The following is a 26,415-nucleotide window of genomic DNA, read 5'->3' on the forward strand; positions in this document are numbered from 1 at the left end:
ACAGCTCATTCTACTAGAGCTGTGGCTTCCACTTGGGCCTTTAAGAATGAGGCCTCTGTTGAACAGATTTGCAAGGCTGCAACTTGGTCTTCGCTTCATACTTTTTCCAAATTTTACAAATTTGACACTTTTGCTTCTTCGGAGGCTATTTTTGGGAGAAAGGTTCTTCAGGCAGTGGTTCCTTCTGTATAATGAGCCTGCCTATCCCTCCCGTCATCCGTGTACTTTTGCTTTGGTATTGGTATCCCAGAAGTAATGATGACCCGTGGACTGATCACACATAACAGAAGAAAACATAATTTATGCTTACCTGATAAATTCCTTTCTTCTGTTGTGTGATCAGTCCACGGCCCGCCCTGTTTTTTAAGGCAGGTAAATATTTTTTAAATTATACTCCAGTCACCACTTCACCCTTGGTTTCTCCTTTCTCGTTGATTCTTGGTCGAATGACTGGGGGTGACGTAGAGGGGAGGAGCTATATGCAGCTCTGCTGGGTGAATCCTCTTGCATTTCCTGTTGGGGAGGAGTTATATCCCAGAAGTAATGATGACCCGTGGACTGATCACACAACAGAAGAAAGGAATTTATCAGGTAAGCATAAATTATGTTTTTTTGCTTTTCAAGGCACAGTAATCATGATTAAATAACCAATAATGATATCATATCAGTGCATATAAGCATTTCTTTTTTGTTTGACTAACTTGCTTCTTGAGCAAGTATAGTCATAATCTGTACTACATTGTATTGTTTATGCTTTTGCACTGCTCCTTAAAAGGCCACTAAACCCAAAATCTTTCTTTCATGATTCAGATAGAACATACAAATTTAAACAACATTACAATTTATTTCTATTATTTATTTTGCTTCATTTTTTAGATATCCTTATTTGAAGAAAAAGCAATGCACATGGGTGAGCCAATCACATGAGACTTCTATGTGCAGCAACCAATCAGCAGCTACTGAGCATATCTAGATATGCTTTTAAGCAAAGAATATCAAGAGAATAAAACAAATTAGATAATAGAAGTAAATTAGAAAGATGTTTTAAAATGCATTCTCTTTCTAAATCATGAAAGAAAAAATGTGGGTACAGTGTCCCTTTAAGTGTTCACTAATATATTGTTGAGAAATCATATACTTTATTTGACAAAACACTTTAGGAGAAATTTTACAACTTTATTTAAATTGGGTTCCAATTTCTCTCTTTCATTGTTTTATTATATACAATGTATCATTTTATATTACCATCTCAAAGTGTTTAATGTCACTTTAAGTAACTTGCATACATCTAATAATGTGTGTTTATGTATGAGAGAGAGAAATATTTGTAGTTTTTGTTAATTGCATTTCAGATTTAAAAAAAAAAACATTCCTTTGTACGCCTCAGCTTACTAGACATTGCTGTTGAAAAGTAGTTTAATTTTTATTGAAGAAAACAGTTTTACAATCATTGCAAAGGCAGGTTACTATTCTCTACATGCGATGACTGGTACACCTGTAATATATTGGCCCTTTACTCACAGGTTCACCTGGGCAGTGGGGTCTGGGTAAATGAGGAGAAGTGGCACCAGCTGCAGGCAACACAGGGAGACTCCAAGTTCACAAAGAACCTAGCCGTCATGATTTGGGGCACAGATGTTCTAAAAAATCGAAGTGTAACCGGTGTGGCTACAAAGAAGAAAAAGGACGCTATTCCTAAACCACCTCTGTCCCCTCACAAGCTCAGTGTAGTCAGAGGTACGGTACGGATTGCTTCTTATATATGACGATACAACTCTCTTTTCTGGTACGCTAAGTCTGAATGTTACTCTTATTCTCTGTATATAAATACTGTCTTTGTGCTGAGAGCATGCACATTGGTCTATATAAATATGGCTCCCCAGCCTCTACCCTTCACAAGTTATAGTAGTCGAAGTTACTGACTTTTTTTTTCTCATACATGCTTGTTTCTCCAACATTGGTGTGTCCGGTCCACGGCGTCATCCATTACTTGTGGGAATATTCTCTTCCCCAACAGGAAATGGCAAAGAGCACAGCAAAAGCTGCCCATATAGCCCCTCCTCAGGCTCCGCCCCCCAGTCATTCTCTTTGCCGCTCTGAACAAGTAGCATCTCCACGGAGATGGTGAAGAGTATGTGGTGTTTAGTTGTAGTTCTTTATTCTTCTATCAAGAGTTTGTTATTTTAAAATAGTGCCGGTTTGTACTATTTACTCTAAAACAGAAAGGGATGAAGAGTTCTGTTTAAAAGAGGAGTATGATTTTAGCAGCAGTAACTAAAATCAATTGCTGTTCCCACGCAGGACTGTTGAGCCCAGAGAACTTCAGTTGGGGGGAACAGTTTGCAGACTTTTCTGCTCAAGGTATGACTAGTCCATTTTCTAACAAGACTGTGTAATGCTAGAAGACTGTCATTTTCCCTCTTGGGGATCGGTAAGCCATTTTCTTAGACTCTTAACAGAATGAAGGCTTATTATGGGCTATACACTGGTTGACACTCTTGTGGGCTAAATCGATTGCTTTATTTTAGTTTTTTATGAAGTTTGAAGTGATTTCTAAACTTTTAGTGTTGGGGAACGTTTTTAGGCGCCAGGCAGTCGTTTAGACACCTTCCCAGTCAGGAACGGCCTTTCACTATAGTAGGCAGAGCCTCATTTTCGCGCCATAATTGCGCAGTTTCTTTTGGATGCAGTGCATGCAGCTGCATGTGAGAGGGTCTGGTGATCATTGAAAACGTTCCTGGAAGGCTTAATTTGGTATCGTATAACCCCCAAGGACAGGTGAAGTCGCAGCAAACGCTGTGGCTGGGACTGTAGTGGGGTTAAAATTGCTAATTGATTAAACGGCTCCGGTTTCCTCATTTAAGGGGTTAAAAGCTTGAAAATTGGGGTGCAATACTTTTAAAGCATTAAGACACTGTGGTGAAAATTGGGTAAAGATTGGATATTTCCTTCATAGTTTTTCACACATTCAGAAATAAAGTGTGCTCTGTTTAACATTTAAAGAGACAGTAACGGTTTTGTTTAAAAACGTTTTTTTTGCATTATTAGCCTGTTTAAGCCTGTCTAACATGTCTGTACCTTCAGATAGAACATGTTCTGTATGTATGGAGGCCAAGGTTGTCCCCCCTTCAAATGTATGTGATAATTGTGCCATGGCGTCCAGACAAAGTAAGGACAGTACTGTCACATTTAATAAGGTTGCCCAAGATGATTCCTCAAATGAAGGTAGTGAGGATAGTTCTTCATCCTCTCCTTCTGTGTCAATACCAGTTATGCCCGCGCAGGCGACCCCTAGTACGTCTAGCGCGCCAATGCTTGTTACTATGCAACAATTAACGGCAGTAATGGATAATTCCATAGCTAATATTTTATTTAAAATGCCAGCATTTCAAAGAAAGCGTGATTGCTCAGTTTTAAATACAGTGGAGCAAGAAGGCGCTGACGATAATTTATCTGTCATACCCTCACACCAGTCAGAAGTGGCAGTGAGGGAGGGTTTGTCGGAGGGAGAACTTTCTGATTCAGGAAGAATTTCTCAACAGGCAGAACCTGATGTTGTGACGTTTAAATTTAAGTTAGAGCATCTCCGCGCATTACTTAAGGAGGTGCTAACTACACTGGATGATTGTGACTCTTTGGTCATTCCAGAAAAATTGTGCAAGATGGAAAAATTCCTAGAGGTCCCGGTGCACCCTGATGCCTTTCCGATACCTAAAAGGGTGGCGGACATAGTGAATAAGGAGTGGGAGAAACCAGGCATACCTTTTGTCCCACCTCCTATATTTAAGAAATTGTTCCACATGGTCGACCCAAGGAAAGACACATGGCAAACAGTCCCTAAGGTTGAGGGGGCAGTTTCTACGCTAGCCAAATGCACGACTATTCCCATTGAGGACAATTGTGCTTTCAAAGATCCTATGGATAAAAAATTGGAGGGTTTGCTTAAAAAGATTTTTGTTCAGCAAGGTTACCTCCTCCAACCAATTTTGTGCATTATTCCTGTCACTACGGCGGCGTGTTTCTGGTTCGATGAACTAGAAAAGTCGCTCAATAAGGAGACTCCATATGAGGAAGTCATGGACAGAATTCACGCACTTAAGTTAGCTAATTCCTTTATTTTAGATGCCGCTTTGCAATTAGCGAGATTAGCGGCGAAAAATTCAGGGTTTGCAATTGTGGCACGCAGAGCGCTCTGGCTAAAGTCTTGGTCGGCGGATGTATCTTCCAAGAAAAAAAATTGCTTAATATCCCTATCAAAGGTAAGACCCTTTTTGGGCCAGAATTGAAAGAAATTATTTCAGACATCACTGGGGGGAAGGGCCATGCCCTCCCACAGGATAGGCCTTTCAAGGCTAAGAATAAGTCCAATTTTCGTTCCTTTCGTAATTTCAGGAACGGACCGGCTTCTAACTCTGCAGCCTCTAGACAAGAGGCTAACGCTTCCCAGGCTAAACCAGCTTGGAAACCAATGCAAGGTTGGAACAAGGGTAAACAGGCCAAGAAACCTGCTGCTGCTACCAAGACAGCATGAAGGGGTAGCCCCCGATCCGGGACCGGATCTAGTAGGGGGCAGACTCTCTCTCTTTGCTCAGGCTTGGGCAAGAGATGTTCCGGATCCCTGGGCACTAGAAATAGTCTCTCAGGGTTATATTCTAGAATTCAAAGAACGTCTTCCAAGGGGAAGGTTCCACATGTCTCGCTTATCTTCAGACCAAATAAAGAGACAGGCATTCTTACATTGTGTAGAAGACCTGTTAAAGATGGGAGTGATACACCCAGTTCCAACAGTGGAACAAGGTCAGGGGTTTTACTCAAACCTGTTTGTAGTTCCCAAAAAAGAGGGAACTTTCAGACCAATTCTGGATTTAAAAATTCTAAACAAATTTCTCAGAGTTCCATCGTTCAAAATGGAAACCATTCGAACAATTTTACCTACAATCCAGGAGGGTCAATATATGACTACCGTGGATTTAAAGGATGCGTACCTACATATTCCTATCCACAAAGATCATCATCAGTTCCTAAGGTTCGCCTTTCTGGACAAACATTACCAGTTCGTGGCTCTTCCGTTCGGTTTAGCCACTGCTCCCAGAATTTTCACAAAGGTGCTAGGGTCCCTTCTGGCGGTTCTAAGACCGAGGGGCATTGCAGTGGCACCTTATCTAGACGACATTCTAATTCAAGCGTCGTCTCTTTCCAAGGCAAAGGCTCATACAGACATTGTTCTAGCCTTTCTCAGATCACACGGGTGGAAGGTGAACGTAGAAAAGAGTTCCCTGTCTCCGTCAACAAGAGTTCCCTTTTTGGGAACAATAATAGATTCTTTAGAAATTAAGATCTTCCTGACAGAAGTCAGAAAGTCAAAGCTTCTAAACGCTTGTCAAGTTCTTCACTCTATTCTGCAGCCTTCCATAGCTCAGTGCATGGAAGTAGTAGGATTGATGGTTGCAGCAATGGACATAGTTCCTTTTGCTCGAATTCATCTAAGACCATTACAACTGTGTATGCTCAATCAGTGGAATGGGGACTATGCAGACTTGTCTCCCCAGATTCAAGTAGACCAGGTAACCAGAGACTCACCCCGTTGGTGGTTGACTCAGGATCACCTGTCTCAGGGAATGAGTTTCCGCAGACCAGAGTGGGTCATTGTCACGACCGACGCCAGTCTATTAGGCTGGGGCGCGGTCTGGGATTCCCTGAAAGCTCAGGGTCTATGGTCTCGGGAAGAGTCTCTTCTCCCGATAAACATCCTGGAACTGAGAGCGATATTCAATGCACTCCGGGCTTGGCCTCAACTAACGAAGGCCGGATTCATAAGATTCCAGTCAGACAACATGACGACTGTAGCTTACATCAACCATCAGGGAGGAACAAACAGTTCCTTGGCGATGAGAGAGGTATCCAAGATTATCAAATGGGCGGAGGATCACTCCTGCCATCTATCTGCAATTCACATCCCAGGAGTAGACAACTGGGAGGCGGATTATTTGAGTCGTCAGACTTTCCATCCGGGGGAGTGGGAACTCCACCCGGAGGTCTTTGCCCAGTTAACTCAATTATGGGGCATTCTAGACATGGATCTGATGGCGTCTCGTCAGAACTTCAAGGTTCCTTGCTACGGGTCCAGATCCAGGGATCCCAAGGCGACTCTAGTGGTCGTTCAACCTAGCTTATGTGTTTCCACCGTTTCCTCTCCTTCCCAGGCTCGTAGCCAGGATCAAACAGGAGAAGGCCTTGGTGATTCTGATAGCTCCTGCGTGGCCACGCAGGACTTGGTATGCAGACCTGGTGAATATGTCATCGGCTCCACCATGGAAGCTACCTTTGAGACAGGATCTTCTAGTACAAGGTCCATTCGAACATCCAAATCTAGTTTCTCTGCAGCTGACTGCTTGGAAATTGAACGCTTGATTTTATCCAAGCGTGGGTTTTCAAATTCAGTGATAGATACTCTGGTCCAAGCCAGAAAACCTGTGACTAGAAAGATTTACCATAAAATATGGAAAAAATATATCTGTTGGTGTGAATCCAAGGGATTCTCCTGGAGTAAGATTAAAATTCCTAAGATTCTCTCCTTTCTCCAAGAGGGTTTGGATAAAGGGTTGTCAGCGAGTTCTCTAAAAGGACAGATTTCTGCTTTATCTGTTTTGTTACACAAACGACTGGCAGCTGTGCCAGATGTACAAGCTTTTGTACAGGCTTTGGTCAGAATCAAGCCTGTTTACAGACCCATGACTCCTCCTTGGAGTCTAAATTTAGTTCTTTCAGTTCTTCAAGGGGTTCCGTTTGAACCTTTACATTCCATAGATATCAAGCTACTATCTTGGAAAGTTCTATTTTTGGTTGCTATTTCTTCTGCTAGAAGAGTTTCTGAATTATCTGCTTTGCAGTGTGATCCACCCTATCTGGTGTTCCATTCAGATAAGGTTGTTTTGCGTACTAAACCTGGTTTTCTTCCAAAAGTAGTTTCCAACAAGAATATTAACCAGGAAATAGTTGTTCCTTCTCTGTGTCCAAATCCAGTTTCAAAGAAGGAACGTTTGTTACATAATTTAGATGTGGTCCGTGCTTTAAAGTTCTATTTAGACGCAACAAAGGATTTCAGACAAACTTCATCTTTGTTTGTCGTTTATTCTGGTAAGAGGAGAGGACAAAAAGCTACTGCTACCTCTCTTTCTTTCTGGCTGAAAAGCATCATCCGATTGGCTTATGAGACTGCCGGACGGCAGCCTCCTGAACGAATCACAGCTCACTCTACTAGGGCTGTGGCTTCCACATGGGCCTTCAAGAATGAGGCTTCTGTTGATCAGATATGTAAGGCAGCGACTTGGTCTTCTCTGCACACTTTTGCCAAATTCTACAAATTTGATACTTATGCTTCTTCGGAGGCTATTTTTGGGAGAAAGGTTTTGCAAGCCGTGTTGCCTTCTGTTTAGGCAACCTGATTTGCTCCCTCCCTTCATCCGTGTCCTAAAGCTTTGGTATTGGTTCCCACAAGTAATGGATGACGCCGTGGACCAGACACACCAATGTTGGAGAAAACAGAATTTATGCTTACCTGATAAATTACTTTCTCCAACGGTGTGTCCGGTCCACGGCCCGCCCTGTTTTTTAATCAGGTTTGAAAAATTTTCTTTCTCTATACACTACAGTCACCACGGCACCATATAGTTTCTCCTTTTTTTTCTCCTAACCGTCGGTCGAATGACTGGGGGGCGGAGCCTGAGGAGGGGCTATATGGGCAGCTTTTGCTGTGCTCTTTGCCATTTCCTGTTGGGGAAGAGAATATTCCCACAAGTAATGGATGACGCCGTGGACCGGACACACCGTTGGAGAAAGTAATTTATCAGGTAAGCATAAATTCTGTTTTTTTATATGGAGGTACAGTCTATCTCTTATCAAAGACTTGGTGTGCTCAGAGATATGGTTATGGTCTGGGATACAGTTTTTCTAGCAATGGAGTTACACCAGTAACAATGTGTAGAGGTATTATAGGCCTTTGTTTATTACACCAGTAACAATGTGTAGAGGTATTATATTCCTTTGTTATATACACCAGTAACAATGTGTAGAGATGTTATAGGCCTTTGTTAATTACATCAGTAACAATGTGTACTAGTATTATAGGCCTTTGTTTATTATACCAGTAACAATGTGTAGAGGTATTATAGGCCTTTGTTTATTACACCAGTAACAATGTGTAGAGGTATTATAGGCCTTTGTTTATTACACCAGTAACAATGTGTAGAGGTATTATAGGCCTTTGTTTATTACACCAGTAACAATGTGTAGAGGTATTATAGGCCTTTGTTTATTACACCAGTAATAATGTGTAGAGGTATTATAGGCCTTTGTTTATTACACCAGTAACAATGTGTAGAGGTATTATAGGCCTTTGTTTATTACACCAGTAACAATGTGTAGAGGTATTATAGGCCTTTGTTTATTACACCAGTAACAATGTGTAGAGGTATTATAGGCCTTTGTTTATTACACCAGTAACAATGTGTAGAGGTATTATAGGCCTTTGTTATATACACCAGTAACAATGTGTAGAGGTATTATAGGCCTTTGTTTATTACACCAGTAACAATGAGTAGAGGTATTATAGGTCTTTGTTTATTACACCAATAACAATGTGCAGAGGTATTATAGGCCTTTGTTATATACACCAGTAACAATGTGTAGAGGTATTATATTCCTTTGTTATATACACCAGTAACAATGTATACAAGTATTATAGGCCTTTGTTTATTATACCAGTAACAATGTGTAGAGGTATTATAGGCCTTTGTTAATTACACCAGTAACAATGTATACAAGTATTATAGGCCTTTGTTTATTATACCAGTAACAATGTGTAGAGGTATTATAGGCCTTTGTTTATTATACAAGTAACAATGTGCAGAGGTATTATAGGCTTTTGTTTATTACACCAGTAACAATGTGTAGAGGTATTATAGGCCTTTGTTTATTACACCAGTAACAATGTGTAGAGGTATTATATGCCTTTGTTATGTACACCAGTAACAATGTGTAGAGGTATTATTGGCATTTGCTTATTACACCAGTAACAATGTGTAGAGGTACTAGTTAGAGGGGGGTAGGGTAAATGGCACTACTTGTAGGTGTCTAACTCAATATTAACCCACTATTTCCAAATTAGTTAATTTAGGGCTTATTCCCTGTGTATATATATATATATTGGATTGGATAGGATAGGTGCTATGTAGTTGTAGTTTGATGAGAACAGTTAAGTAGAGAGGTCTCTACCAGGAAAGACTACAGTACAGTATGTAGTCTTTCCTGGTAGAGACCTCTCTACTTAACTGTTCTCAATGTGTAGAGGTATTATAGGCCTTTGTTTATTCCACCAGTAACAATATGTAGAGGTATTATAGGCCTTTGTTAATTACACCAGTAACAATGTGTAGAGGTGTTATAGGCTTTTGTTTATTACACCAGTAACAATGTGTAGAGGTATTATAGGCATTTGTTATATACACCAGTAACAATGTGTAGAGGTATTATAGGTCTTTATACACCAGTAACAATGTGTAGAGGTATTATAGGCCTTTGTTATATACACCAGTAACAATGTGTAGAGGTATTATTGGTCTTTGTTTATTACATCAGTACCAATGTGTAGAGGTATTATAGGCATTTGTTAATTACACCAGTAACAATGTGTAGAGGTAATATAGGCCTTTGTTAATTACACCAGTAACAATGTGTAGAGTTAGTATAGACCTTTGTTAATTACACCAGTAACAATGTGTAGAGGTGTTATAGTCCTTTGTTAATTACACCAGTAATAATGTGTAGAGGTAGTATAGACCTTTGTTAATTACACCAGTAACAATGTGTAGAGGTATTATAGACCTTTGTTAATTACACCAGTAAGAATGTGTAGAGGTAATATAGGCCTATAGTTTCTTTGGGCTTCAACTTGCAGATTATTCATATTCAATATTTATTATTTCAGAAGTGGATTTTTCACATTTTGTTAGGCCTGATTAACTTTTTTTTTTTTTCATTTTATGTGATTCTTCCCTCTTTTTTTGTACTTTTTTTTTTTTTTTTTCTTTTTTTCATGACCATTTTCAGCTATTGTATTTGATTTAAATTATTAATTCCTGATGAAAGGGAAACTCAATGCAGTAGAATTACATAATTTACGAGTGCATAATAAAAAGACAATGCAATAACACCTTTCTGAATTTAAAATGAGTAGATTTTTTTCTGACCAATTTATTTTTTTCTCCCATTTTCCGGCCCCTGCATCATGTGACAGATGACAGCCAATCACAGACCAGTATACATATACCCTCTGAGCTGGAGCTTGTTCCCCTGACGCTGTGTATATAAAAAAACTGTGCACAATTTGATAATGGAAGTAAATTGGAAAATGTCTTTAAACTGCATGCTCTATCTGAATCATAATAGTTTATTTTGACTTGAGTGTCCCTTTAAGTAATATTCTGACTGTTCTAGGAAATGCTACCGGTATAAGTGTTCATGATAATGACCTTGAGCCTCCTTTTATAAAAACAGCTGTCGTATTAACTATCATATAGTATGACTAATAGAACCAGTACATGACAAAAAAATTGTATGGAAAGACATTTTAGGGCTATGGGGAGTATAACTTAGCCTTGATCAAGCACCATGCCAAACTGTTATCTGTTTTAGCAGCACTTGACAAATTCCGGTGGTACAAGGTGGCTATGGTGACTGGGGATGGCAGCTTGACACCCAGAAACCTTCCTTTTCTTCATAAATGGAAAGAGTCCACAGCTGCATTCATTAATTTTGGGAATTCAGAACCTGGCCACCAGAAGGAGGCAAAGACACCCCAGCCAAAGGCTTAAATACCTCTCCCTCTTCATCCATCCCCCAGTCTTTCTTTGCCTTTCGTCCCAGGAGGTTGGCAGAGAAGTGTCAGAAGTTTTGAATTAGTCTCTTATGGAGAGTAGTACTCTTCGGCATGGGACTGGAGTTTTAAGTAGTCCTGTCAGCCTTTCAGTGAAAGCTTGGATGAAAGTTAGAGTCCGTAGATGCAGGGAGAGTCTTTCTGCTAAACCATCCCGACTCATTTTAACAGCTTCACAAGCAATTGGCGTTGAGAAGTATCGCTGCCTGCTTTGTTCTCTCAAGTCCATGGCAGAAGCGATGCTACTATCTGTCACACTTGAAGGGCCATGTTCCTGCTCCACAGCGTAGATTTCGGTAAGATCATTTCATTGTACTTTTTGCCTCAAATGTACTGTATTACAGATGTTTTCCCGAGGGGCTACCACCTAGCTAGACTAACTTATATCAAAGGGCCTCAGTGAGGCTCCTTTTGTATCTTGGAATCAAGGCTTAATATCTCCTGAGGGTTTTTTTTTAATCATCTTTGTTATATGATTCAACCTGCTTATGTGTTGTGTATTTTGGCTCATGGCTTGTGGAACATAACGGCTTTTGGAAAGTGACGTGGCCTTACGGTCGGGCGTGCATTTTTGCACTATAAAGTTCTCCTGGTGACCGGGCGTGGTCACATTTATGGCCTCCATTTCCGCATTTCTGACCGTGTGGCGACTGAGAAATTCTGGTCTGCTGGTGTCGGGTTCATAGGAGGTGGTGAGTGCCCCAGCCATTGTGGGTGTCAGGTGTCGTTTAGATTTTTTGGTCCAATCTTTTGTATTCAATATCCTAGTAATGCAGGAGTCTGATATTGTGGAGACGGACATCTCTGTTTAAGTTTCTATTCCTTGCGCAAAATGCGTATTGCCCCAGATGATACAAGCCTATCAGTTATGTTCTGAATGCCGTATTAGAGTGCTCAATTCCTCGGGATCAAGAGGCCGCTGAGCCATCCACCTCTGGGGCTTCTGTCCTCCAAGTGGTGAGTTCCGTTCCACCATCGCTTACTATGCATGCAGGTAACCCAGACTTTGCTTATCCTTCTCTGGAAGGTGGCTTTTTCCCGCCGAGGGTTTCGGCACGATTTTGCATGTCCATAATTTTGGTGCTGGCGCATCTGCAATGTCCAGAAGTTGGCTTAAGATATTGTTCGTGTTCCGTTATCCAGGGCTCTTCAGGCATGGAATGGCCTGTTCAGCTCTCTGGGGGAACGACTGTCCCTGAGGCTTCAGGGGGTCAACCTTTGGGGCTGGAGTCATCTTTTGCTCTGGCGGGGGTATGCTGTGCTTTTTGGTATAGACTGATACGCCTTCGTGTTTTATTGAGGCACACTTTAGCATTGTCGGAAGATCCCATCCTTAATGGATCTGAGAATTTTCAGTCTGCTTCTTCGAATAGCTTACAGAATTAGACATAAGGGGATGAAGTAATCTTCTTATAGTCTTGTTTATTGAGTATCCCTTTCCAGTTCTGAGCTTGGAAGAACAGGGTCCCTGTTGGGCCGATCCTGCGGGTGCGCCTGTTCTTCATAGGCGATAACCTGTGGGTTGCCTTATCTTTTATTTATATCTGGTTAGGATTGTTTTTATTTGGTTTAAAGCTCATGTTAGATTTATATTTCCTTCGGGAATTTTATCTGGAATCGATACTCGCGATTGTTTGATCGCCTTGTTACTTCTTAGGAAGTTTGTTCTAGACGTGTTTTAGTCCTATGTTTGTCTGCTGTTTATTTATCCCTCTCTAGGGGGGATTCTATGCAGCCTTGACAGTGAGAGCCCTTGGTTACAGGCTGGTCCTGATTGGGTTCAGATCCTTCTGTCTTGAGGCCTAATCAGACACGTGGCGCCTGTTTTGCCTGGCTGGTCAGGTTAGGGCGCCTAGTGCTTCACATTATTATTTGTCTTATTTCTTGTTTTTCTTTAACAAGTTTCAGCTAAGCATTCTGAGAGGACCTGAGGGTCTATTAGACATGGGGGATTGGTTCAGTCCTCATTAGCCTCTCATGTTGGTAGACTGGGACTAGGAGTTCTAATGCAACCCACTCATTTGATTCCGTTTTTCTGTCTGGTCTTGGAGTGTCTCTTTCCCCGCGTGGGTTGGGAGGACTTCGGACCTCCTTGCTGCCGGTTCCTGGCAATCTTGCCTTCAGGGGCTCTTTGGAATGTTCCTTTTGAGGTTCTCTTCCTTCGGGTCCAGACTTCTGGACTTTGTCTGTTTCTACTTGATGGTTTTTGCCGTCTAATTTAGGAAGTGAGGGCTGTGTGGCTTTTTCCTACTTCTGGGAGTTAGTCATCTGTTTTTTTTCCCCTTGGGCTTGGACTTCCTGTGTGTTGTCCTTGATGCCCTTGGGTTCTAGAGTATTTGCACGTTTTTGAAGGTTGGACTCCTGCTAGGGGTGCCTCTTCCCTTGGGCTGGGAATTACGAGTGAGTCTTGTTCCCGTTCTCCGGTTTAGTCCGGTTATCTTCCTCTGTGAGGTCTGATTCCTTCAGTCAAGGTATTTTGTGTTCCCTGAGGTGTTGTTTGTTTTTAAACGATTCTGGCGCCCGGGCTCAGGGTTCGTGTCTTGGATCGTTATGGATGTCTGGAGACTTATGATCCTGAGGACTGGTTCGGGGCGACCCAGTTTTTCCCAGGAACACAGGCTTGGTTTAATGGCTAGCTCGTTGAGCCTGCAAGCAGCTGAGCCAGGATTTGTGTTCACCTTCGGGTGCTGGCATGTTCCTTATGGCCTGTTTTGTCCTTGGAAAGTGTCCCGCAATGGTTTAGTTGTAGGCTTTGCAGGCTTGTAAGCTGATAGTTGAGAGTTCAATTCCAGCTATGGCTACATGTTCTTCACAATGCATGTCCTTTCACTTTATGGTGGTTCTGTGATACAATAATTTGCACATGGACTTTTATGAAGTGTGTTTGGGGAGTTTTTTCTCTGTTGGATCAACAGTGGTGTCTGGATGAATTTCATTCGGTCCACGGTTTGATCAGACTACGACTTTCTTGTCTTTTGGGCATGTGCGCTGTCCTTTATCTGTGCTCTCCCCTTGAGGGGGTACTTGTCTTCCTTAAGAGGTGGGGTTTTCCTCTCTCTGGAGGGTCGTTGACCTTCCCTGTGTGCAGCAGGTTGGAACAGGTCCTAGGGGATAGCGGTCTGCTGTTCCGGGGCTTGTTCTTTTCCAACTATGGAAGTTGAAGTCTCCATGCCGGGACTGTTATAGAGGGTTGTGCCAGGTCTTCTCAGGGAGCTACTGCAATTTTCTCTGTTCAGGTCCTCGGGTTCTCCTTGGGAGTACCTATATTGGAAGAGCAGATTGGGTTGGCACCCAAGCTCTGTTGGGGTGGGTGATTTCCTCCCATTCTTTCCATTCCCTGGGGGCTTGTGGTTGGGGTCTTTGTCTGTTCCCCCGTCTTTCAGACATGCCTGTCGCTTGGGCTGGTCTGGTGTTTGGAGCAGGATATGTGGTCTGTTGCTCTGCTGCTTCATCCTCAGATCTTCGAGGTACGGTGAGCCTCCTTGAGGGCTCTGTGTCTTCTCCACGTTCAGGATCTGTGGGAAGGATTGGCGGCTCTTGGATAGCCCCTGACGTGTCCACTGCTTAGTGGATGCTTAGCAGTCTGACGGTTTGGAACCTATCTTCAGCTGCTCTTTACTTGCCCTGCAAGTTTTCAAATTTCAGAGTCATCTTTGGATGACTGTAGTGTGCAGTGTTTTGACTTAGGTGTTTACCTATTTGTGCTGCACGTGGTTTCGGTTACTGAGGATTTAGATATTTTGAGCGACCTTTGTGATTCTGGGGATTTTCGTCTTCTAGTTGTCTTCTAGGGTGCGGTTGCACGTGTTTGGGAGAAGATCTCTTCTTTGTTTCAGATTCCCAGTCCTACCCCATGGTTTCTGTACAATCTGGGGTCTGGGCATTGCCTCCCCTTGTTTCTTCGAGACTGATTGGGTCTCTGTGAGCTTGGCTCGGTTTCTCTGGTTTTTGCCTTGTATTTTTATTTGGGACTCGTTGTTACCCTATTTAGGGTTTTTCTGCAGTCCTTGATGGATGTTCATCCGTGTTTTTTCCCTTTGTGGGAGATTACGGTAACCTGATCCCTTTCTCTAGTAAGGGGTGTGTTTGGGACCGACTGCTTGGAGACGGTGTCTCCTGGAGGCTTGTTGGCGCAGTCGTGTCTAGTTCCTGCGGTCTCTAGCAAGGCTTGTGGACTATCTGTGGGTCAGTGTCATTGGGGCCACTTCCTTTTTTTTTTTTTTTTTTTAAGGTTTTCTCGGCTTCGGACGAAGCAGGTTTTTGTTGGGTAGAGTTTTCAGGCCTGGTACCCTCAGAATGGGCTGCCTCTTGTACCCCCCGTTTTAGCATTCAGTGTCCTCTATAGCTTGGGTATTGTTTTCCCAAAAGTAATGAATGCAGCTATGGACTCTTTCCATTTATGAAGAAAAACATAAATTATGCTTACCTGATAATTTTCTTTTCTTCAGATGGAAAGAGTCCACAGCTCCCGCCCGTATTTCTTCTGTGGGGCGTCTGTTATTTTTATTCTTCTGGCACCTTTTCACCCTGATATTTCTTCTACTGTTCCTTGTTCCTCTGCAGAATAACTAGGGGATGGGGGAAGTGGGGGGAGGTATTTAAGCCTTTGGCTGGGATGTCTTTGCCTCCTCCTGGTAATGAATGCAGCTGTGGACTCTTTCCATCTGAAGAAAAGAAAATTATTAGGTAAGGATAATTTATGTTTTAATGCTGCAGAGCTCAGCTACTACGTACATCATAGCCCTGTGCAAGCACAATGTAACACATGAGCTCAACGTTGGTTACAATGTTCTAGATCAGAGCTAAAAGAGGTCAACAAGGAAAATGGCTGCTAGTGAGGCAAGGAAGGGAGTAGGGACTGGTTTAGTAGGGTCCCACAGCAGCATGTGAGTGAAGTACTGGTTGATACCTCATTAAAGCAACAAGTGAACAATTCAAAATATTATCTTTGCTAATCTTTCTTTACTTTTTCTACATCTTCCCTTAAGCAATAGTGTGTTATTTTCTGCATGATCAATGGCTGCAGATTGTTATAATACTGGGAATCGGTTATCCGGTCTACAGCTGTCTTTTATACCTGTGTTTGTTATCTAGGATGGTTAGCCAATTTTAATGTTTATTGGGATATGTCTTCTTTTTATGACTTTTCCATGTTTTTTATCTTCATTAATCTGCTGTGTTTGCACATTTTCTCAGCACACTCATCCCAAGATTCTGGCTTCCACATTTTCAGGGGTATTTTTTTGTTTTTTTTACCTTTTCTTTTAGTAACCTACTGGTATTTACTTTCTTCCATAGAATGTATGTACGACAGAATAGCTCAAGAAACAATGGATGAAAATGAAATTGCTCAGAGGCTGTCCAAAATCAACAAATACATCTGTGAAAAAATCATGGATATTAATAAGTCGTGTAAAAATGAAGAGAGGAGAGAGGCGAAGTACAATCTACAGTAAATATTGGCTCTTTGCATCTTTCCGTCATGTGGAAATGTAAGGATTAGCTGTTTCACACAGACGGGAACCATAAACAGAAAATAAGTTATTTAGTTAGCAAAGCAACGTGAACCCTCAGCTGATGGTACCTTCTCAGTGGTTGACCCTCAACTCTCTGTGATTCTGTTGCACAAATTTGTTGCCAAATGTGATGTTTTCGTTCATGATGTGGGAATGACGCACCAAGAGGCCCAGTCATCAGACATTTTGTGTATTGCGCCACTCATTAATATCTGTTTTGTCAAAAATGTGTCTTTGGGGCTGATGATCAAAAACTCACCTGCATGGAGAAAACTCACAGAAAATATTTTGGATTTTTTTTAGACCTTATATTGTAATGTAGTTGTTTCTCATTCACATCCAGAACCCTTAATAGTGAGATGAACTGCTCTCAAGCTAAAATTTGTGTTTCTAAAATTATTTGAGGGATCTCGCAGTACTTACAAGATGTCTCAGATCATCTTTTGAGTGGAGAATCTTGGGTCATCTGGTCCAAAATTAGCAGTGGTGTGGATAAAGAGGCTACTTTGATGTCAATTAAAAGTATATTAATTTATTAACATTTTAATATGGGAAAATTGTCAAATTTGTGTTATTTATTGGTGCTCATTATTTCTCTGCTTTATCAACCCTGGTCGTTCCTTGCTGTGATGCAACTTTTTTTCTTTTTCCTCCTGGCTGGAGTTAACCTTCTGGAAGAAACTGATCCTGTACTGAAAGAATCCACGTTCTATCATCTAAATTCTACAATTGATCAGTGATGTTATTCCATATCCTATTTCTTCAGATGCTCCCACTGTCGCTCCTGGAATATTCTTGTTTGTATTATTTTGCTCTCTGTAAAAATATGTAATCTTCCTCTGTCCGTGATGTTGTGCAATTTTGTCTCTTGGGCTTATACACTTGGGATAGTTTACCCTTTACTGTTTACTATACTGAAGTCTCCCAGATACATGGCACTTACGTAGCTGTGCACTCAGGAGAGTGCACATTTCTTTCTTGGCCTGCAAAGCATTAAAAGGACCTTGAAGTCATTTTATATATACATAGTATATATCCACAATTAATCACTGCATCACCAGAGGCCTGCATAGACAAACAATTTATAAGCATCTCAACTGCATTTTCTTAGCAAAATTGTTATTGTTTTACTTTCTCAAAGCACTCCAAAGTCATAACCCTTGAAAGACTGTGAATATTTTCTTCATATTATCTCTGCAGTTGTGGCCAGTGAAGCTATAAATTAGCGTTTGCATTGATAAAGCAGACTGTGTTTAGCTTGTTGCAAGGTCAAGCTCAGAACACTCCAGCACCAATTTCAGTAGCTGAAAAACACACATTTCTTCTTCATTACTTATGGGATATTCATCTCCTGGTCAGCAGGAAGAGGCAAAGAGCACCACAGCAAAGCTGTTAAATAGCTCCTCCCTTCCCTGCCAATCCAGTCATTCTCTTTGCCTGCGTTAGTGATAGGAGATGGCAAAGTGAGGTTTTTAAAGTAGTGCGAGAGAGTACTACTTTGTTCTACGGTGTAGCCTAGTCCAGATCAGTCTCTACAGCAGAGCTTTTGGTGGCTTTAAAGCAATAGGAACTGGTGGGACATAATTCTCACTGCGCCTCCTATACATGTTGCTGCCCTAATTCAGATAGCCTAAGCACTGTTAACTCAGGCTGATCTTCTTCCACAGGGCTATGGGAGGAAGAGGACCTCTTACACCTGCTGGACTGTCCTGCTGCCGGGCAGAATACAAAGGTAAGTGCTAACTTTTTATTCTGGGTCTGAAACACACAGAAGGATTCAGAACAGAGGAAGTATAGCACTTTACTGGGACATATATCTCCTATATATAGATTTAGGAGGATTTTCTAAACAGCATGTTTATAGCAGGCACTGGGGCTGAGGAGAGTGGCTTGTGGGGACACTTAAACCGAGCTGGATTCCATGAGGGTATGCCCTATAACAGTGAGGGCTAATCCACTATTGCCTTTATATTTTTGTAGGCTGGCTCAATTCAACTGTATAAGTATGTTAGGCACATTTTGTACTTTTTACTGGTATGGTAATTTGCCCTCAGGTTCAAAGAAGTTTTTACTTTCATCTCCCGGTAGTCTATTCCTTACATAATAATGGCTACCGGGAGAGCATGTATTTTTACGCCAACGAAGGGGGGGTTTAGTTTTAGCGCCGTTTTTCAGCAGCGCATATTGTATTTCTCTACCCTGCAGTCTCTGAGATGTGTGTCATGCCCACAAAGGGCGGAGATTGGGGCCGACTTAGCCCGCACTTGCTCTTCCGTTACGGAGTTCTGGTGGCTTTGTTAGTTACACATGGGTTATGCTAGATGAGTCCGGTTAGCGCTACAGCTGCGCTCCGGATCCGTTTATAATCTGTCATGTCCTTCTTAGGTACTTGAAGTTTGAGAGAGGTTTCAGCATTAGAGGGCGCCTCAGCAAGTTTTCACTGAGGTTTCTGCCCGTGTTTCTATGTTTTGTGCACTATAAGCATTTTCCCACACACTAAGATAAAAGGTTACTGTTTAAAATTTAAAGTGACAGCATTTTTATCTGTTTCTCTTATTTGAAATAATTTTACTATTTATTTGTTTAATCCATCCTTTGGGTTGATGGATGACACAAAAACACACATTAAATGAATTCTTTTTACATTTAAAGAGATAGTAACAGTTTTCTCTGTTAATCTTTATTGAAATAATTTCACTGTTTTATTGTCTACTCCATCCTTTGTGTCTTAGGATGGAACAGGAACACACAATAAATGAGTTTCTTTTTACATTTAAAGAGACATTAACAGTTTTATCTGTTAATCTTTATTAAAATAATTTCTCTGTTTATTTGTCTAATCCATCCTTGTGTCTTGGGATGGAACTGGAACACACAAAAAAATGAGTTACTTTTAATTGTTAAAGAGACAGTAACTTTTGTGTCAATTTAAAAAAAAAAAAAAAAAATTTTGAACCTTCTCCTGCTATTGGGAGTCTGTTGACTATGGTCAATCTATGCCACAAATGTCTCCTAGTGTCCCACAACATAGCCCGCATGCAGTGCCCTGCGCTTCCTCTAACTCTCCGTTTGGAATTACTGTACATTACTAGAGGAATTAATTTCAATCAGTTAGGGTGATTGTTTTGGTAGTTGTTATCCCAGCTGTTTCTTCCCTGTTAATGAAGGGTGGAAGATACTTTGGGATTATCTAATAGAGAATTCTCAGGCTCAGATGGAATAATGGTAGACTAGTACTCCAGTGACAACTAATATCACTATAGTACTTGTAAGAGGCGCCTAGGAGTAACAAACAGATACAAGTAGATGAATTAGATAAATGGTCTATAAAAGACTATAGGCAAGAGTATACAATGATATCTATAATATACAAACTATCATCCAATAAGGGATGGCATGTGAAGGCAAAGTCCTTAATATCCGTGATGTAAAGTCCCAGAAGAGATGTTCCGGACAGGCCGCTCCTCTAGGGTGTCACGCCACGACACAGGGAAAAAGGAATCTAGACAAATCAGAATAGAGGGCGCCACATGGTGCAGATCAGATGGTAAATGACAATACAAGCAAAGAGGACAAAAGAATCCTACTCACGAGATGTAGAGCACAGATGTGCAAAACCAGCAATCCGGAACCACTCGTCGTCCGGTAGACCAATAGAGATAATCACAAGGGCGAATCCTCGTCTCACCAGGGAGAGTCCAGGGATGCCTAAAGCAGGAGTCAGACAGCAGAGAAGAAATCCAACGGTGACCAGTCCCACACCTCAAACAGCTAGAAAGGAGACTAGACCGGCTCCAAAAAAGGTCAACGATTAGAGGATCAAAAAGGTCGGCAGCAAGTGAGAAGATGAATAAATCTTAAAATTTTATTAAAATAATAAAAACAAAAGCTTATTTTAATAAATTTTAAGATTTATTCATCTCACTTGCTGCCGACCTTTTTGATCCTCTAATCGTTGACCTTTTTGGAGCTGGTCTAGTCTCCTTTCTAGCTGTTTGAGGTGTGGGACTGGTCACCGTTGGATTTCTTCTCTGCTGACTGACTCCTGCTTTAGGCATCCCTGGACTCTCCCTGGTGAGACGAGGATTCGCCCTTGTGATTATCTCTATTGGTCTACCGGACGACGAGTGGTTCCGGATTGCTGGTTTTGCACATCTGTGCTCTACATCTCGTGAGTAGGATTCTTTTGTCCTCTTTGCTTGTATTGTCATTTACCATCTGATCTGCACCATGTGGCGCCCTCTATTCTGATTTGTCTAGATTCAGATGGAATAATATCTTTATTTGATCCTGAGGTTGTTTTCTCTGTTTTTTAGCTTGATTACCTACATTTGTTACTTTAGGAGATTTTAGCTACCCTGGGCGATTTCGACTCTGCTAGTTTTATCTAGTGCGTCCAGTAAGTTGTTAAGGAATGGAAGGAACCGCATTCCCTTTAATTAAAAAAGGATATTTTCCATAGTCGGCTTAGCAATGGAGGCTGGACAAGCATTCACTATTATGGACAGAGTAGTTTCCAGCTTGGCCAAGAGAACTACCATTCCCTTAGAGGATAGTTGGGTTCGAAGGTCCTATGGAAGAAGTAGAAGGGGACGTACACCAGGGCTCATAATGGCAACCAGCTGTGTATTTTGCTGCCGTCACTAGTGAGACGACATATGGGTCTGATGCTTTTTCTGATGTTACTAAGTCAGAATCTCCCCTGGGTAAGGAACTAGGATAGGATGAAAGCCTTTGAGTTGGTTACTTCCTTTATTTCAAATTTTTCCCTTCAAGTTATCATTCTGGGAACATAGGTTTCAGGGTTTTCTGTCCCAGCTCACAGAGTCTTATGGTTAGAGTATGTTCTACGGATGTCTGCTCTAAGTTTAAGCTTTTAGCTATTCCTTGCAAGGGGAAGACCTTGATGGGATCTGGCTTGGTGAAAGTTATATCCTCTGGAATTCACTTAACCTGCTATTGAATTGGACACAGCTTGAAGGACATGCCTCAGATCCGGGACCCGGATTTTGTAGAAGGCAAGAATTCCGCCTTCGCTCAGATTTAGGTTCGAGATGTTCAGGATCCCTGGGCTATAGACATAGTGTCCCAGGGATACAATCTGGAGTTCAAAAATTTTCCTCCTCAAGGAAGATTTCTTCTTTCAAGATTATCTGCAAACCAGATAAAGAGAGAGGCGTTCTTACATTGTGTAAGAGACCTTTCCTCCCTGGGAGTGATTACTTCCGTTCCTGTACAGGAACACGGGCAGGGTTTTTCTTCAAATCTGTTTGTAGTTCTCAAGAAGGAGGGAACTTTCAGACCTATTCTAGATCTCAAGAGTCTAAACAAGTTTCTTAGAGTTCCATCATTCAAGATGGAAACTATTCGTACCATTCTTCCATTGATCCAGGAAGGTCAATTTATGATGACAGTGGATTTAAAGGATGCATATCTACATGTTCCTATCCACAGAGATCATCACAAGTTCCTGAGGGTCACCTTTCTGGACAAACATTTTCAGTTTGTGGCTTTTCCTTTCGGTCTGGCCACGGCACACAGAGTTTTCACAGGGGTTCTGGGATCTCTGCTGGCGGTTCTACGACCGTGGGACATTGCGGTGGCGCCTTATCTGGAGAATATTCTAATCCAGGCGCCGTCTTGTCTACAAGTAAGGGATCATTCCGACATTGTTCTATCCTTCCTGAGAACTCACGGATGGAAAGTAAATCTAGGAAAGAGTTCCTTAATCCTGAAGTCAAGGGTGACCTTCTTGGGAACTCTAATCGATTCTGTATTGATAAAGATTTTTCTGACAGAAGGTCAGGAAATATTAAAGATTATAGATACCCTGTCGAGCCACTTCAGTCCACTCCTCGGCCATCAGTGGCTCAGTGTATGGAGGTAATCGGATCTGATGTGGCGGCAATGGACATAATTCCGTTTGCTCGGTTCCACCTCCAGCCTCTGCAGTTAAGCATGCTCAGGCTGTGGAATGGAGATTATGCAGATTTGTCTCCTCGAATAATCCTGGAACAGGGGACGAGGGATTCTCTTCAATGGTGGTTGTCTCTGGATCATCTCTCCCAGGGAACCTGCTTTCACAGGCCGTCCTGGGTGATTCTGACAACAGTCGCCAGTCTTCTAGCTGTCTGGGGTTCCCTAAAGGCTCAGGGAGTGTGGACTCAAGCAGAGTCTCTTTCTTTCCCATCACATTCTGAGACCTGAGAGCTATCTTCAATACTCTTCTGGCTGGCCTCAGTTGGCTTCGGCCCAGTTCATCAGATTCCAGTCAGACAACATAACGACAGTGCTTACATCAATCATCAGGGAGGAACGAGGAGGTTCCTTAGCGATGACCGAGGTAGCCAAGATAATCCGGTGGGTGGAGGCCCATTCTTGCTGTCTGTCAGCGATCCACATCCAGGGGTGGACAACTGGGAGGCGGATTGGATTTTCTGAACAGCAGTCTTTTCATCCGGGAGAGGGGGAACTCCATCCGAGGTGTTTTCTCCATCCTGATCCTCCTCCATCCTGATCCTCAAATGGGGTCGGCTGGAGTTGTATTACAAGGCAGATCGTCAGAATGCCAAGCTACCGAGATACGGGTCGAGGTCCAGGATCCCCAGGCGGAACTAATAGATCCTTTGGCTGTCCCCTTGGTCCTTCAACCTTGCATACCTATTCCCTCCGTTTTCGCTTCTTCCTCGGGTCATTGCTCGAAATCAAGCAGGAGAGGGCATCTGTGATCCTCATCGCTCCTGCTTGGCCTCGCAGGATTTGGTATGCAGACCTGGTGAGATGTCATCCCTGCCATTGAGGAAAGACCTTCTCATTGAAGGGCCCTTTTCTTCACCCAAATCTAGTTTCTCTGAAGCTGTCTGCTTGGAGATTGAACGGTTAATCCTATCCAAGCGGGGGTTTTCTGAGTCGTCATAGAGACCATGATTATTATTTATTTATTTATAAAATATTTTACCAGGAAGGATTCATTGAGATTTCTCTCGTTTTCAAGTATCTCCTGGGTCCACAAAAAGGCTAGTAAGCCTGTAACTAGAAAGATTTACCATAAGATATGGCGTAAGTATCTTTATTGGTGTGAATCCAAGGGCTATCATGGAGTAGAGTTAGGATTCCAGAATTTTGTCTTTTCTCCAAGAGGTTTGGAGAAGGGTTTGTCGACAAGTTCCCTAATTGGTCAATTTCTGCCTTGTCTATTTTGTTACACAAACGTCTGCAAATGTTTTAGATGTGCAATCTTTTTGTCAGGCTTGGTTAGGAACAGGCCTGTGTTCAGACCAGTTACTCCTCCATGGAGTCGGAATTTAGTTCTTAAAGTTCTTCAAGGGGCTCCGTTTGGGCCTATGCATTTCTTAGATATTAAGTTGTTATCTTGGAAAGTTTTATTTCTTCTTGCTATTTCTTCAGCTCGTAGAGTGTCTGAACTCTCGGTGTTGCAATATACTTCGCCTTATCTTATTTTACTTTCAGATAAGGTGGTGTTACGGACTAACCTAGGTTTTCTTCCTAAGGTTGTTTCAGACAGGAACATTAATCAGGAGATTGTTGTTCCTTCCTTGTGTCATGATCCTTCTTCTCAAAAGGAACGTCTTCTGCACAATTTAGACGTGGTCCGTGCTTTAAAATTTTGCCTGCAAGCGACTATGGACTTTCGTCAGTCCTTTTCTTTGTCTGTAATTTTCTCTGGAAAACGTAGGGGTCAGAAAGCTATGGCTTCCTCTTTCTTTTTGGCTGAAGAGTATCATCCGCTTTGCATATGAGACTGCTGGACGGCGGCCTCCTGAGAGGGTTACGGCTCATTCCACTAGGGCTGTTGCTTCCTCATGGGCATTCAAACATGAAGCTTCTGTAGAACAGATTTGCAAGGCTGCAACTTGGTCCTCTCTTCACACTTTTTCTAAATTTTACAAATTTCTTACTTTTGCCTCGACTGAGACTGCTTTTGGGAGAAAGGTTCTTCAAGCAGTGGTGCCTTCCGTTTAGGTTCCCTGTCTTGTCCCTCCCGTATCATCTGTGTCCTTTAGCTTGGGTATTGTATCCCATAAGTAATGATCCATGGACTCATTGTGTCTTTAAGAAGAAAGAAAATGTATGCCTTACCTGATAAATTTGTTTCTTTTTAGACACGATGAGTCCCACGGCCCTCCCCTGTTCTTTAAGACAGGTTGTTTATTTTTTGTAACTTTTCAGACACCTCTGCACCTTGGCTTTTCCTTTCTCTTCCTAACTTCGGTCGAATTAGTGGGAGGGAAGGGAGGAGCTATTTAACAGATTTGCTGTGGGTGCTCTTTGCCTCCTCCTGCTGACCCAGGAGGTGAATATCCATAAGTAATGAAGATGATCCGTGTACCTCATCGTGTCTAGAAGAAACAAATTTATCAGGTAAGCATAAAGTTTTCTTTTTTTAGGGGCAAGCTACATTGAAGCAATGAATATAAATAATGAATCTGGGTGTAATTTTGACACTTTGAGATTGTAAATAAAATCTTAGTTATTTTTTCTGCTTTCCTATAACTTTAGTTCTAAAAATTGTGGCCTTTTCCAAATTGTGTTAGAAGTAGTTCCGGCCCCCCGACTTAGCACTACTATATTCTACACCAGTGTTTCTCAACATGGTCTTCAAGTCCCCTCAACAGGCCCAGGTTTTTATTATTGCTGAACCAGTGCAAAGGTGTTGTAATCATCTGATCGGTAACCATGGTTACTAACCTGCTCCCACCCATCAGCTGATTATTTCACCCGTGCACTGGTCCAGCTATAATGAAAACCTGGCCTGTTGGGGCTACTTGAGAACCGCGGTGGACAAACAGTGTTATACACAGTCTTTAATTGTACACTCTAGTGACTCAATAATCATGGGACTCATAGGAAGGAAACTTAGGTTACAACAATGTGGCACATTGCTTTATGGTCAGTAAAACTACACTTATTTTTCGTTTTAAGAAATACATCTGCATATTATTGTCAGGATTATCTTTGTTTTGAATACATCATTCTATCAGACATTTGCTTACTGTTTAACGCCCATTTTTCAGCTTCACTCATAGACATTCCATGAGTTGTCTGAAAAAACAGCTGAGTTTGTGAAATAGTGTGATTGGTTAAAGGGACATGAAACCTAAATGTTTTATTTCATGATTCAGATAGAGCAGGGGATTTTAATCATTTTTCAAATTTACTTCCATCATCTAATTTGTTTTGTTCTCTTGGTATCCATTGTTGAAAATGATTCATAGGTAGGCTCAGGAGCTGTTGATTGGTGGCTGCACATATATGACTCATTTTATTGGCTCACCCGATGTGTTTAGCTATCTCACAGTAGTGCATTGATGCTTCTTCAAGAAAGGATTCCAAGAGAATGAAGCAGATTAGATAAAAGAAGTAAATTGGAAAGTTATTTAAAATTGTTTGCTCTATCTAAATCATGAAAGACAATATTGGAGATTTATGTCCCTTAAAGGGATAGTCTAGTCAAAATTAAACTTTCATGATTCAGATAGAGCATGATATTTTAAGCAACTTTCCAATTTACTCCTATTATCAATTTTACTTCTCTTGGTATCTTTATTTAAAAAAGCAAGAATGTAAGCTTAGGAGCTGGCCCATTTTTGGTTCAGCACCTGGGTAGCACTTGCTGATTGGTGGCTACATTTAGACACCAATCAAAAGTGCTACCCAGGTTCTGAGCCAAAAATGGGCCGGCTCCTAGGCTTATATTCCTGCTTTTCAAATAGATACAAAGAAAAATTGATAATAGGAGTACATTAAGTTGCTTAAAATATTGTTTTGACTAGACTATCCCTTTAAATTAAATTAACTTTCCAATTTACTTTTATCATCAAACTTGCTTTGTTCTTTTGGTATTCTTTGTTGAAAGCTAAACCTAGGTAGGCTCATATGCTAATTTTTAAACCTTTTGAAGGCCACCTCTTATTTCAGTGAATTTTAACCTTATTTCAGTGCTAG

General features: G+C 41.6%; 1 protein-coding gene across 3 annotated transcripts in view; it reads left to right on the forward strand.

Annotated features, from left to right (window-relative positions):
- Positions 1 to 17,293, forward strand: part of BEND5 (BEN domain containing 5) — a 102,867-nt gene extending 85,574 nt beyond the window's left edge. For all 3 annotated transcript variants that reach the window (XM_053693496.1, XM_053693497.1, XM_053693498.1), the window contains 2 exons: positions 1,524 to 1,737; positions 16,232 to 17,293. In XM_053693496.1, the coding sequence (XP_053549471.1) occupies positions 1,524 to 1,737; positions 16,232 to 16,389 (372 nt within the window). In that variant the 3' untranslated portion in view covers positions 16,390 to 17,293. The remainder of the gene's footprint in view (positions 1 to 1,523; positions 1,738 to 16,231) is intronic.
- Positions 17,294 to 26,415: the final 9,122 nt, after the last annotated feature.

This window comes from Bombina bombina, chromosome 10 (genome assembly GCF_027579735.1).
Source record: "Bombina bombina isolate aBomBom1 chromosome 10, aBomBom1.pri, whole genome shotgun sequence".
In the NCBI taxonomy this organism is placed as follows: Eukaryota; Metazoa; Chordata; class Amphibia; order Anura; family Bombinatoridae; genus Bombina; species Bombina bombina.